Source organism: Phyllobates terribilis, unplaced genomic scaffold, assembly GCF_046119375.1.
Source record: "Phyllobates terribilis strain yellow unplaced genomic scaffold, ASM4611937v1 Scaffold_71__1_contigs__length_7168151, whole genome shotgun sequence".
Classification (NCBI taxonomy): domain Eukaryota; kingdom Metazoa; phylum Chordata; class Amphibia; order Anura; family Dendrobatidae; genus Phyllobates; species Phyllobates terribilis.
The window spans coordinates 4,518,871-4,533,367 of NW_027362831.1; the positions used below are offsets into that span (position 1 = coordinate 4,518,871).

Consider the following 14,497-nt stretch of genomic DNA (forward strand, 5'->3'; position numbering starts at 1 on the left):
ATTTCCGGTGACTACCTCTTGAAGCTCATCAAGAGAATGCCAAGAGTGCAAAGCAGTCATCCATGCAAAAGGTGGTTACTTTGAAGAACCTAGAATATAAGACATATTTTCAGTTGTTTCACACTTTTTTGTTAAGTATATAATTCCACATGTGTTAATTCATAGCTTTGATGCCTTCAGTGTGAATGTACAATTTTCAAAGTCATGAAAATACAGAAAAATCTTTAAATGAGAAGGTGTGTCCAAACGTTTGGTCTGTACTGTGTATATATATATGGACTGCTTACTGCGGTGACTACTGCTACTACTGAAAGAATGAGAAACAAAGCTTTTGCATAGTAGAACACACAGTTTATTAGACACATCAGTACAGAAATGTCAGTAGTGTAGAAACATGAGTAGCTGCCCACTATAGGTTCTGATGCTGCCAAGGAACAGCACCAGGACCGTTAAAATACTGTCAGTAGTTGTCGCGGCAGGTCTTCGCATCATGGGTGTTTCTGCCATGTCCCACTGGTTGAAGGCCTGCAATTGCAGGATCGTTTGCACGCCATTCACTGAGCTCCACTTCCCCATTGGCTAGGTCCACAGAGTCCACGAAGCGAGCCGGACAGTACGTAATTGCATCACGTAAACGCAGAAAGTTGTGAAGCGTGCAACAGGCCAAAACAACACCGTCTATTGATGTAAGCTTCATGTTAATTGCCGTATGAAAAACTCTGAAGCGGTTGGCCATGATACCGAAGGTATTTTCTACAACACGACGTGCCCTTGACAAACGATAATTGAAAATTCTTCTTTCCTGGGTAAGACTTTTTTGGGGGAACGGTTTAATAAGATTGGGATGAAGTGGGAAGGCTTCATCGCCGACAAAAACAAAATTAAGGTTACCTGTAGTCTCTGAGTTGGGAGGCAAGTGTAGGTCACAGTTGTCCAATCGCTCTCCAAAAAGTGTGTGCTCTAAAACACCACCTTCAGAAACCCTGCCGTTCATGCCAACATCTACATTTATAAATTCGTAATTGGCGTTAACAAGGGCCATCATGATGATGCTGAAATAGCCCTTATAATTATAAAAATAGGATCCGCTATTTGGTGGCTGAGTGATTCGGACATGTTTCCTGTCCAAAGCCCCACCACAGTTAGGGAACTGCCACAGCTGCTCAAAATCAGAGGCAATCTTTTTCCATTCCTCCTCCGTGTTGGGAAACTGTATGTAACTACGTAGACTGTGGTAAATCGCATTACATGTCTCCGGAATTAGAACGCTGAGCATGGGCCTTGAAATGGCTGCAGAAAAATGCAAGTCTTGGAGTGAGCGTCCGGTGGCCAGGAATCTCAGTGTGACTGCCAATCTTTCATCTGCCGGAATGGCAGCACGCATCGCTGTATCCTTCCTTGGAATACTTGGCGTAACTCGTTCCAGTAACTCTTTAAATGATTCCTCTGACATCCTCAGATAGTTGCAGAAATCATGAGGATTCTTCTCCTGAAGCTCTCTTACAAGTTGCATGTGGGACAATTCAGACCTCTTCTGCAGCCACTCTCTGGTCCACATGCGACGGTTTCGTTTGGAACGCCTCTGTAGCTCTCGTGCCTCATCTTGACGCCGAGCTTCCTCAACCAGCAATGCAGCAACCACAATAGCACACTGCCCGTCGTCCATGATGTGCAAACTGCAAACATAACATGGAAAGATGAGAACACTTTCAACAAAACAATGCAAGTATTTAAACTGTACATAAAAAATATCATGGAAAACCGTGTTCCATTCCGTTAGTGAGCGTGACAGAAAACGTGCTGTGTGAGTGCGTGTGCATGAGACCCCTAAAATATCTGTCCATGCAAAAGCATATATATACAGATAGAAGCCAAGCCCTCCCTCCCTGAAGAGCAATGATAGCAGATAATTGGTAAATGTCCTATAAATGAATTAAAAATGGAAACTCATTTGAGACCTCAAACAATACCTACCTCGCTAAAGATGCCTGATTTCTTCAAAGCGGAGTCACAGCTGGAGAACGCTACAATGATCCGCAAAAATCAGCACTAGTCCAATGAATGGATATTAACAGCCCGGAGAACTCTGCTAGGATCTGCAATCAAGCATGAGGTCAGAAACAAAGGATGGAATCGCTATCCTGTTGCCTTCTTTAATGAGAACGCTGTAGCGACCACCAATCGGGGACGAGGGGCGCGGAAAAGTCCAATTTATGCATGCCTACGTGTCTCAGTTCTGAATCGCTAACGAGGTCATTGATAAGGTGTCAAATACAGCGATGCACACTGCCCAGCGGGAGCGCAACGACCCAGGAATGGTCCAGGAAGCTTTGTAACGATCAGCGATCTCACAGCAGGGGCCTGATCGTTGCTACCTGTCACACGTAACGAGAGCGCTAGCGATGTCGCTATTGCGTCACAAAACCCGTGACGTATCAACGATCTCGCTAGCGATCTCGTTATGTGTGACAGGGCCTTAACTAGGAAGCCCCATATTATCAAGACCTTGGGGGAGGAGGGACATTCAGCAAAACTCTACCAAACCTTCTTAGATGCCATGTTTGTAATTGTCAGCAGCAAGTGGTTAAACTGCCAGGGATTTTATTGCAGCCGCACCCATGCCATCCCTGCGGTGTACATCTATGTTCTGGTGCCCAAAAGAGGTTTTTTGTTTTTCTTAAATGTTTAAAAATAAGAAAATTTCTCTTTGCATGTATTTTTCTTTTTACAAGAATTGTTGGTACCAATTTTCTTTTGAAACATTTTAACCGGTTCCCGACCGCCCACTGTAGATAAACGTCGGCGCTTGCCGGGCTCTGTGCAGTGCCGACGTTTAAACACGGTGGGTGGTCTCGCAGTGCTCAGGACTCCCAGGGTCCTGCAAGCACTGCGATTCCGGTGCAGAGCGTTAGCTCTGACAGGGTACATCATCGGGACCTGATTAGATCAGGTCCCAGTGATGTTAACCCTTTGCTGTCTTCTATATGCTGTGATCTATAGTGATCACGGCATATAGGAGACAGCAGGAAGAGAGGGGGGTCGTCTTACTTACCTCCGAAGACCTCCGTTTCGTTTGAGGACCTGGGGTTGCTATGGCAGCTGGAGGTCACATGACCGCCTCCAGCTCTGCCATATATGGTGTCCTTCCTGTCTGACTTCAGCTTGTATGTAGCTGAAGTCAGACAGGAGACTCTGACTGAAACAGTCAGTGAAGATCTCATATAATGTAATATATGTGTATTACATTACATGAGATCAGTGATCAGAAAAATAAAAATTAATGTCCCATACAGGGACTAAGTAAAAATGTAAAAAAAAGTAAAAAAAAGTTTTAAAACTATTAAAAAAAAAAATCACAAAATAAATAAAAATAAATAAATAAAATATTAAACCAATAAATCCGTAAATTATTACAAAACCAAAAAAAGTACACACATTTGGTATCGCCGCGTCCGAAACAACCCGAGCTATAAAACTGTCACACTAATTAACTCCTTCTGTGCACACCGTAATAAAAATAAATAAAAAACGAAGCAAAAAACTATGCTTTTTCCTCATATCGCCAAACAAAAAGTGGAAAAAAATGCGATCAAAAAGCATAATAGAAATAAAAATGGTACCACTGAAAACGTCATCTTGTTCCGCAAAAAAAAGCCGCCATACAGCTCCATCAGCCAAAAAATAAAAAAGTTATAGCGCTCAGAATAAAGCAATGCAAAAAAAATATTTTTTTTTCTATAAAATTGTTTTATTGTGTAAAAGCGCCAAAACATGAAAAAAATACAGTAAGTGTAGTATCGCTGTAAACGTACTGACCCGAAGAATAACGCTGCCTGATCACTTTTACCACACGCAGAACGGCATAAAAAAAAACTCAAAAAACAATTCCTGAAGTGTTTGTTTTTGTTAACTTTACCTCCCAAAAAACGGAATAGAAAGCGATCAAAAAATGTCACATGCCCAAAAATGGTTCCAATAAAAATTTCAACTCGTCCCGCAAAAAACAAGCCATCACATGACTCTATCGGCCGAAATATGGAAAAATTATAGCTCTCAAAATATGGTGATGCAAAAACTAGATTTTGCAAAAAAAGCGTATTTTAGTGTGTGACAGCTGTCAGTCATAAAAACCCGATATAAATCTGGTATCTCTGTAATCGCACCGACCCGAAGAATAAAGTAATCTAATCAGTTATATCACACTAGGAACGGCATAAAAAATAAATAAAACAAATATTATTCACCTGCTACTGATTTGTTTATTATGTCTCCCAAAGATCCCAGTAAGGCTCTGCTCACATTTATCCTGTGCTCTGCGCTGAGCGCTTACACCAGAGTTTCCGTGTAAATCTCTGAAATACGTGATTCAGCCAGAACCCATGATGGAAGATTCCCTGTAATGAGGCAGATATAGGCCACTGTGGATGCCGTCTAGCCTGGGATCCCACGGTGTCATTTGTTTTAGGCGTGCATAAAAGTGCGGTTGGCCACAGTTTTGTGCACTTCTGAAAAAAAGGACACCACTAAACAGAGGCCAGACGGAGTCCAGAGTAACTCAGCTGCCTCATTATAGTGAATGGATCCTGCAGGGGTTTCATCTGAATTACATCACTTGGAAAATTAGATGGAAACCCCGATGTAAGTGCTCAGCCTAGAGCGCCGGATAAATGTTACGTAAAATGTTCCCAATAAAAGCTTCAACTCAGTCCTCAAAAAAAGCTAGTCCCCACTCAGGTCCATCATCTGTTAAAAATATAAGGGACTTCCAAGTTACTGGTAGCAGAAAGGCTCTGGAAAAGCAAAATGGTCCTTGCCCCCCAAAAGAAATTCAGAAAATTTTGTTCTCCCAAATCCAAATGCCTATTCTACAATAATTTGTTCTCCAATTGTCAAATAGCGCTCCTTCCCCCTCAAATCTCACCGTATGGCTAAGTGGTACGATACAGCCACATATGGGGTATTGACACTTTTAGAAGAAATTGTGTGACACATTTCGGCACCATTTTTACCCATTGCCCTGTGTGAAAATGTAAAATCTGAGGGTAAAACATTTTTTTGTGGTAAAAATATAATTATGCTTTTTTCACTGCCCAATGGTATAAATTAAAAAATGCTCACTACTTTCCTAGATGAATTCCTTGAGAGGTGTAGTTTACAAAATGGGGTCACTTGTGGGGGTTTCTGCTGTTTTGGCATGTCAGCGACTCTTCAAATGTGACATGGTGTCTGCTGCCTATCCCAGCCAACATAGCGCTCCTTTCTCTTCCGAACCCTGCCGTACACCAAAGCAGTGGTTTTCCCCCACATATGGGGTATCTGCGTACTCAGGAGAAATTGCACAACAAATTTCATGGTGCAATTTATCCTGTTACCCTTATGATAATGCAAAATTAGGGAATGAAAAACATTTTTTGAGGGAAAAATGTGAAAATTTTATTTTTAAGGCTCAATATTATAAACTTCTGTGAAGCAGCTGGGGGTGCAAGGTGCTCACCACACATCTAGATAAGTTCCCTAAGGGGTCTAGTTTCCAAAATGGTGGCACTTGTGGGGGGTTTCCACTGTTTAGGCACATTAGGGGCTCCCCAAATGTGACATGGCGTCCGCTAATTATTCAAACAAATTTTACATTCAAAAAGTCAAATGGCGCTCCTTCCCTTTCAAACCCTGCCATGTGCCCAAACAGTAATTTGCCTCCACATATGGGGTATCAGCGTGTTCAGGAGAAATTGCATAACAAATTTCATGGTGCAATTTATCCTATTACCCTTATGATAATGCAAAATTAAGGGATGAAAAACGGTTTTGTGGGAAAAATGTGAAAATTTTATTTTTACGGCTCAATATTATAAACTTCTGTGAAGCAGCTGGGGGTTCAAGGTGCTCACCACACATCTAGATAAGTTCCCTAAGGGGTCTAGTTTCCAAAATGGTGTCACTTGTGGGGGGTTTCCACTGTTTAGGCACATCAGGAGCTCTCCAAACGCAACATGGCGTCCGCTAATTATTCAGACAAATTTTACATTCAAAAAGTCTAATGGCGCTCCTTCCCTTCCGAACCCTGCCGTGCGCCCAAACAGTGGTTTTCCCTCACATATGGGGTATCAGCACGCTCAAGAGAAATTGCACAAAAAAATTTGGGGTCCATTTTTTCATGTTACCCCTGTGAAAATAAAAAAATTGGGTCTAAAGTAACATTTTTGTGAAAAAAGTTAAATGTTAATTTTTTTCTTCCACATTCCAAAAATTCCTGTGAAGCACCTGAAGGGTTAATAAAGTTCTTGAATGTGGTTTTGAGCACCTTGAGGGGTGCAGTTTTTAGAATGGTGTCACTTTTGGGTATTTTCTGTCATAAAGACCCCTCAAAGTGACTTCAAATGTGATGTGGTCCCTAAAAAAATGGTTTTGTAAATTTTGTTGGAAAAATGAGAAATCGCTGGTCAACTTTTAACCCTTATAGCTCCCTAACAAAAAAAAATTTGGGTTCCAAAATTGTGCTGATGTAAAGTAGACATGTGGGAAATGTTATTTATTAACTATTTTGTGTGACATATCTCTCTGATTTAAGGGCAGGAAAATTCAAAGTTTGAAAATTGCAAAATTTTCAAAATTTTCGCCAAATTTCCGATTTTTTCACAAATAAACACAAGTGATATCGAAGAAATTTTACCACTATCATGAAGTACAATATGTCACGAAAAAACATTCTCAGAATCAGGGGAATACGTTGAAGCGTTCCAGGGTAATTACTTCATAAACTGGCAGTGGTCAGAATTGAAAAAATTGGCCCGGTCACGAAGGCAAAAACAGGCTCTGGCGCGAAGTGGTTAATATCTGCTTTATTTCTGTTGTTTTTCTTGCAATATAGGAAAGACTAATGTCATCCTCATCGTGAAGTAGTTATTCCTCATGTCACGTGTAATGAATATCTCCTGCAGTATTGCTAATGCCGATTCCAGTGTCGGTAAATTAGATGACAGTTAGCTTTATGGAAGATGAGTCTATGAGAAACGTATTCAGCTGCCGACTCCGAGGAAGAAACTGCTTGTTGTCTGTGGCCTAAAATATATAGATTTTATTAGCAGATATAAAGAAAAAAACTAAATAGTGTAAAATAATAAATCTCATATTTTTCTCTTATTATCTCCAGTAATTGTATTATTACCCAGGATTTTTATGATGTTACATCTACTTATCTTCTTCTCATTCAGATCTCTACAATATCAGATCCTCTCAGTGACAATCTTCTATATAAGAGAGTTTTCCTGATTTATCCATCAAACGTGGATATGGACAGAGACAAGATGGCGGAGAGGATATTACACCTCACCCTAGAGATCCTCTTCCGGCTTACTGGAGAGGTGAGAGATTCTGATGACGTCACATTACATCATTCTTATCTATGGGAATAACAGATGGACAGAACTGGAGAGGTGAGGACTCTGGAAATGTCTGGAGTGAGATTTATTAATGTGTCTCTCCATAACCAGGATTACACAGTAGTGAAGAAGACCTCTAGTGAGCGCTGTCAGGCCCCTGTGTCTGAGGGATGGGGAAGACCCCTGAGCCCAATCACAGAGCCTCCACCTCACCCCCTGATACATGAGGACATCAATGACCAAAAGATCGTAGAACTCGCCTACAAGATGATTGAGCTGCTGACTGGAGAGGTGACACTGCTGGGAATGCTGGGACATTATACAGTAACGCTATGAAGGGATCGGGGGATGACGGTATCATTGTATGTGTCAGGTTCCTATAAGGTGTCAGGATGTTGCTGTCTATTTCTCCATGGAGGAGTGGGAGTATTTAGAAGGACACAAAGATCTGTACAAGGACGTCATGATGGAGGTTCCCCAGCCCCTCACATCACCAGGTAATAGACAGGACTAAATACACACGGCCTATAATTATCTGTATGTAAAGAATGAATTCAATCCCTGTATGTGTTTCCTCCAGATCTGTCCAGTAAGAGGACAACACCAGAGAGATGTCCCCGTCCTCTTCTTCCACAGGACTGTAAACAAGAAGACCCCAATGTTCCTCAGGATCATCAGGTAGATGGAGAGAAGGTGTCATGAGATCTCCCCTATGATGTGTAGACGGCTGTGAAGGTCTTGTTATCAGTTTTGTTTTATCCACCAGTATTATAGGTTTTATACATGTGTAATGAGAACGGTGGAGATGGTAGGATTAGAGCTGATCATAGATGGGACTTCTCTATCTGTCTGTTACTTTTATAATATTTGTTTCAGGCTGAAGATCTGACCCATATTAATACTACAGAGACATATATGAGGAGTGATGAGTGGTGTAAAGAGAAGATTCCTACATATGACTACCCAGGTGAGTAGTAACCACTAAATGCAGAGAAGTCACAGATTCTTCTCAGTCACCGGCTGTGGCTGCTTTATCAGTTCAGTAGTCCGGCCATATCACAATCGTGTGGTCACCATTTTGCCGCTGGAGCATAACATTCGCCTCCATCTGAAAATGTTCAAATGACTTTGTGAATTGTGAAAGCCCTTTTCTGTAGAATTTACAATCTGGAGGATCCACCTACCCCCTGGGATTAGGAGACGCTGACCGTTACCTGCCCAGATCTGTAAACTATAAAGCCAAAAGACAGCGTATGTAGAATGTGCTGACAAGTGAGAAAATCACTTGAAGAAAAATATGATGGGCGGAGGGTAATGATGCAATAACAGCAGAGTTTCCTTTTATCTAAACTTTAAAATTTATTTTAAATCTAACTTCAAACAGGATTGTGATAAACTATACAGAAAGCATTACTCCTGTGCCATGATATATCTCTAAGCTGTGCTTGGCTGATGGCTGTAATATACATTTATTCACGCCTGAAGGAGATGTGTTGGCTCCAGCCCTGGTTTCATGGATTCACTCCACGTCATAAATTTCGTTATGTTTTCAATCCTAAAGAATTCAGATTACTGCACAATCTCTCCTGAAATGGGGGCGCTAATACTTTCTCTACTCTTCTGCTCAGGAGTTATAGTAGCTCCAATGCTCCACCATATATGAGTACAATTCCGGTTTAGTGTTGGAGCTCTCCCCTCATACATACGTTGTTATTGGGGATGTAACATATCTTTTATTCTGTATTTTTTTCCAGGTTCATTCTGTATAATACCTTTATTGTGGTGGGATCGGCCTGACTCACTTATGTGTCTCTGTAACTCCCTGGTAGTCTTTAAAAGAAGGTCTCCATTGCCTCTTCCAAATGCCCGAGGGCTAAATTTAAGACACCTCAGCTCTGCACTATTATAAAAAGTTTTCTTTGAACGTCTAATATCTCTTCTTGAAACTCATCTGACAGAAAATATTGTCCCTTACGATAGTTTAGATTGCCAAGAGCCACCGAGCCCCATACTCCAATTACCCCAGAGAGGTTTCATCATTAGTTACTCATTTATTACTGATGAAGACTGCTGAGTTTGGTCATTTCAGTAGATGTGTTATTGTCTATAGTCACAGTTTTTGACTACAGTAGTTGGTTCCCAAAATACTTGATTTAACCTCTTCCTGCAGCCAGTTTTGTGTTGTTAATCAGGTCTCATTTTCCTAATCTAACGTGTCACTTTATATGGTGATAACTTTGGAATTCTTCACAAAGGATAATAGGAAACAAATGGACCTTACAAATTATTTTCCAACTTCTTGTGACTCTGACAATACCCTATATACGGTTGTACACTACTGTCTGGGCACATGGCAGGTTAAGAAGGGAAGAAGCGCCATTTAGCTATCTGAATGCAGATCTTGCTGGAATAGTTTGCAGACACAATGTATTGGGGGCGCTGTTCATGGTCACCTGGCAGCTCAAAAGATGGCTACCACAAACAGGCTTGGCGCTATCTACTTCATTTTCTAGATCCCAGGGATTGTCTTGCTCATCACCATTTAACCCCTCTACATGGATCTAGAGTTACACAGGGACCCCTAGGCTTGGGCCACGGTGTTATCTGCAGTTCTGTAGTGTGAGATGGCAAGAAGAATAGTCAGGTAGCCGGGTCAGAACCAGGAAGGCAGAGAAAATACAAAATCAGAAGACACAAGAGTAGTCAGTAAACGGGCCGAGGTCACAACAGGAAACAAATACACAAGCCGGGAGCTGAGCACAGAGGACTGAACCAGAGGAGAACAAGGCTGTATCTGGCAGCTTCCAGCAATATGCTTCCAGCTTTGCTAGGGTATGGTGCTTTCCAATTGGCTGAAGTACATTACTTCAGCTGGACCACACACACCCATACTGCCAGACAGGATGGTTCAACAGGTCACAGGCACCCGAATCCTAATGGCTGGATAGAGCCTGCACCGCGCAGAGCTTCTGGTTCTGACGTCTCTTCCATCACCAGCGCCGCCTGCAGGATGAATAAGGCGGCTTCTGGTGACAGAAGCAGACGTCGCAGGAACAGATCCCAGAGGAGATGGGACCCACCATTTGCAGAAGCCCTAATATGACAAAATGTCAGAAAACCAAAGCAGTAGAAATCCCCATAAAGTGACTTCATTTTGGAAATTATAACTCTCAGTGAATTAATCTATAGGAGTTTTGATTATTTTGACTCCATAGGCACTTTCTGAAAATTAGCACGCAGGGATGTTGGAGAGAAAAAATTGCACATGGGCCATTTTTTACCAAACACATTGTGCCCAGATTGTGCTCCAGGAGACACACACCCTAAATTAAGTCGGATCTTCTCACTATAGTAATGCCAAATACATGGATGCTAAATGTTGTTTGGGCGCAGAAGCGAGGGGGGATTTGACTTCGAAAGAGCGGATTTTGCTGGATTGGTTTATGGAAGCCATGTTGATTCTAAAGAACCTTTGAGAATCTAATAATGTGGAATCCTCTGTTTGACTTGAGTGGGGGTTTGTTTTTTTGTGGGATGAGTAGAAGTTTTTATTGGTATCATTTCTGCAGAATGAACAAACAGTTGGACACCACGCTCCACTGGTTCATCCTATGAGGTTTTCTATTAGACTGTGAACTGTCATTCTGTCAATAACTTCCCATTTCTACAGATATTTTAAGTACAATTAACACAAGAATCCCATAGAAAAATAAATTAAGATTACATACCACTTCTAAATCAATCTAAACAAACACATCCCTGGGCTACATGCTAATCCAGGGAAATGAAGAGATATATGCTCAAGTTTAAAAATCAATTTTATTAGACACAATTATAATAAATAGAGGAATATTTAAAATCCTCTATTGTTTAGATTTGTGTCTAATAAAATAGATTTTTAAACTTGAGCATATATCTCTTCATTTCCCTGGATTAGCATGTAGCCCAGGGATGTGTTTGTTTAGACATTTTAAGTAGAAATGTTAAAAAATATAAATTTCAAGGACATTTTATTCAAAATTAATAATTGTTTTTTTTCTTGGAAGATGACTGTACCAGAAGATCAGAGGGACAAGAGATTTTTAAATCTGATGATCTTGAGATCCCACAGGATACAATTGAAGTGAATGTCATTACTCCAGATTTACCAGCATCCCTTCACAGCAAAGATCTGTCATCTGATCCTTTGAAACAGATCCTGTCTTCCGATTCATTACCGACTACTAAGGAAAATCAAAATAAAATAAGAACAAAACGAACTGCTCCTAAAGCAAAGAAATCATTTTCATATTCAGAAAATGGAAACCGTTTTACCCTCAAAAAGTCTATTCTTAAACATCAAAACATACACACAATGGATAATAGATTTTTTTATTCCAAACGTGGAAAATGTTTTAACCATAAATCAGTTTTTGTTAATCACCAGAGAACCCACAAGGGGGAGAAGCCTTTTTCATGTTCAGAATGTGGGAAATGTTTCAACCGGAAAGCACATCTTAATATCCACCAGAGAACCCACACAGGGGAGAAGCCTTTTTCATGTTCAGAATGTGGGAAATGTTGTAACCTTAAATCAGATCTTGTTCGTCACCAGAGAACCCACACAGGGGAGAAGCCATTTTCATGTTCAGAATGTGGGAAATGTTGTAACTTTAAATCAGATCTTGTTCGTCACCTAAGAACCCACACAGGGGAGAAGCCTTTTTCTTGTTCAGAATGTGGGAAATGTTTTAACCAAAAATCAGTTTTGATTAATCATCAGAGAACTCACTCAGGGGAGAAGCCTTTTTCCTGTTCAGAATGTGGGAAATGTTTTACCCAGAAATCAAATCTTGTTAATCACCAAAGAACTCACACAGGGGAGAAGCCTTTTTCATGTTCAGAATGTGGAAAATGTTTTAATCGTAAAATCAATCTTGATAACCACCAGAGAACCCACACAGGGGAGAAGCCTTTTTCATGTTCAGAATGTGGGAAATGTTTTAACCATAAATCAGTTTTTGTTAATCACCAGAGAACCCACAAGGGGGAGAAGCCTTTTTCATGTTCAGAATGTGGGAAATGTTTCAACCGGAAAGCACATCTTAATATCCACCAGAGAACCCACACAGGGGAGAAGCCTTTTTCATGTTCAGAATGTGGGAAATGTTGTAACCTTAAATCAGATCTTGTTCGTCACCAGAGAACCCACACAGGGGAAAAGCCATTTTCATGTTCAGAATGTGGGAAATGTTGTAACTTTAAATCAGATCTTGTTCGTCACCTAAGAACCCACACAGGGGAGAAGCCTTTTTCTTGTTCAGAATGTGGGAAATGTTTTAACCAAAAATCAGTTTTGATTAATCATCAGAGAACTCACTCAGGGGAGAAGCCTTTTTCCTGTTCAGAATGTGGGAAATGTTTTACCCAGAAATCAAATCTTGTTAATCACCAAAGAACTCACACAGGGGAGAAGCCTTTTTCATGTTCAGAATGTGGAAAATGTTTTAATCGTAAAATCAATCTTGATAACCACCAGAGAACCCACACAGGGGAGAAGCCTTTTTCATGTTCAGAATGTGGGAAATGTTTTAACCATAAATCACATCTTAATAAACACCAGAGAACTCACACAGGGGAGAAGCCATTTTCATGTTCAGAATGTGGGAAATGTTTTAACCATAAATCAGCTTTGGTAAAGCACCAGAGAACCCACACAGGGGAGAAGCCATTTTTCTAATCTTTTTTTTTAATCCAATAAATTTTTATTGAGATTTTTTTCATTAGTTTTTTTTTTTTTTACAAAACAAGAAACCAGTACATACAATAAAAAAATAACATATCATAGGGATGACATACATGCATCTCTCCTGTATATCCTTTCAGCTTGCCCATTACCGTCTGATAACTTGCAGTTACTATATCTTACAATTAACATTTCACATTCTTGAAATCTCTTATATAACCATAATATTGTAATAAACATTATAATCCTATACACATATAGGTGTGCTATATTACCCATACCACATGTTAAGGAATTCCAATACTCATTACAATGAAACATTAGACCTCGCCAATACCCCCTTCTCCCATAAGTCATTGTCTCTCCAACAATAACCCCCTTGGTGGCATTCTAGGTGTATCCAACCATAAGCCCCATATTTTCTCTAATGTATTCATTCAGTTTTGTTTTTTATATACACCTTTTTCTAATCTGATAATATTATTTATCCTATTTTTGAGTTCACTCATTTCTGGAGGGGAGGGGTTAATCCATTTGGATGCAATATGTTTCCTAGCTTGAAATAAAATGTGTGAAATCCCTATTGAAATTGGGTCAAATTTCATATCATCCTCTAATATACCTAATAGGCAATTTTTTTAGTCTGGTTCAATATCTATTTTATATACCCTCTTTATAATAGACAAAAGTATTATTTTCTACCCAAAAGGGCGTCCATCTTGATTGTGCATTAAATGAATGCCGAAACTGTAGATATTTATACAATTGTTTATTTGTCAACCCAAATCCCCCCTTTAATTGATCAAAGGACTTAAGTTTCCCTTCAGACAATGTTTTATATCGTATATATGTTTTATATGTTTTATATCGTATATATTCCTTTATCCACCCAACTCCGGAATCCCTCTAATTTATAGACCTCTGCATATTTATTATTAAACCATATAGGTATAGATTCATTGCAGTCTCCTATTTCCATTATATCTTTACCCCTATCCCAGACCTTGTAGAGTAGAGCAAGTGTAGGGTATAGTGATTTCTTGTGTGCGAGGTCATTCAGTTCCACTATATGAATAGGAATATTCCACGGTGTCCTGAGGTAATTAACCCCTTAATACTATTTGGGTTTGCAGCGCTTTGCCACCCACCCAAATGTTGCAATATAATATATTAGTGCATTAGGAATCGCCAATCCACCAGATTCCTCGTCACTTTGTAGTTATTCACATTTTATCCTAGACGATTTCTTTTTCCATATAAGAGAATGAAACTTGCTATGAATTTTCTGAAAATGGGAATTATGGATCCAAATAGGGGCATTATGCAGAATGTATGAGAGTTGGGGCATCAATATCATTTTTAATAAGTTCCCTCTTCCTACAGCTGATAATGG

At 40.0% G+C, this 14,497-nt stretch overlaps 1 protein-coding gene across 2 annotated transcripts in view; it reads left to right on the plus strand.

The window, feature by feature from the left end:
• The window catches only part of LOC141194440 (uncharacterized), a 36,487-nt gene extending 22,913 nt beyond the window's left edge, over positions 1–13,574 (plus strand). Inside the window, exons 1-7 of one of the 2 annotated variants that reach the window (XM_073662354.1) lie at positions 6,852–6,964; positions 7,212–7,361; positions 7,491–7,670; positions 7,753–7,876; positions 7,960–8,057; positions 8,256–8,346; positions 11,426–13,573. In XM_073662354.1, coding sequence (XP_073518455.1) covers positions 6,947–6,964; positions 7,212–7,361; positions 7,491–7,670; positions 7,753–7,876; positions 7,960–8,057; positions 8,256–8,346; positions 11,426–13,098 — 2,334 coding nt within the window. In that variant the 5' untranslated portion in view covers positions 6,852–6,946 and the 3' untranslated portion in view covers positions 13,099–13,573. Of the gene's footprint in view, positions 1–6,851; positions 6,965–7,211; positions 7,362–7,490; positions 7,671–7,752; positions 7,877–7,959; positions 8,058–8,255; positions 8,347–11,425 lie in introns of those variants that run through there. The other variant, XM_073662355.1, reaches the window with a different exon arrangement.
• The last annotated feature ends 923 nt before the right edge of the window (positions 13,575–14,497 follow it).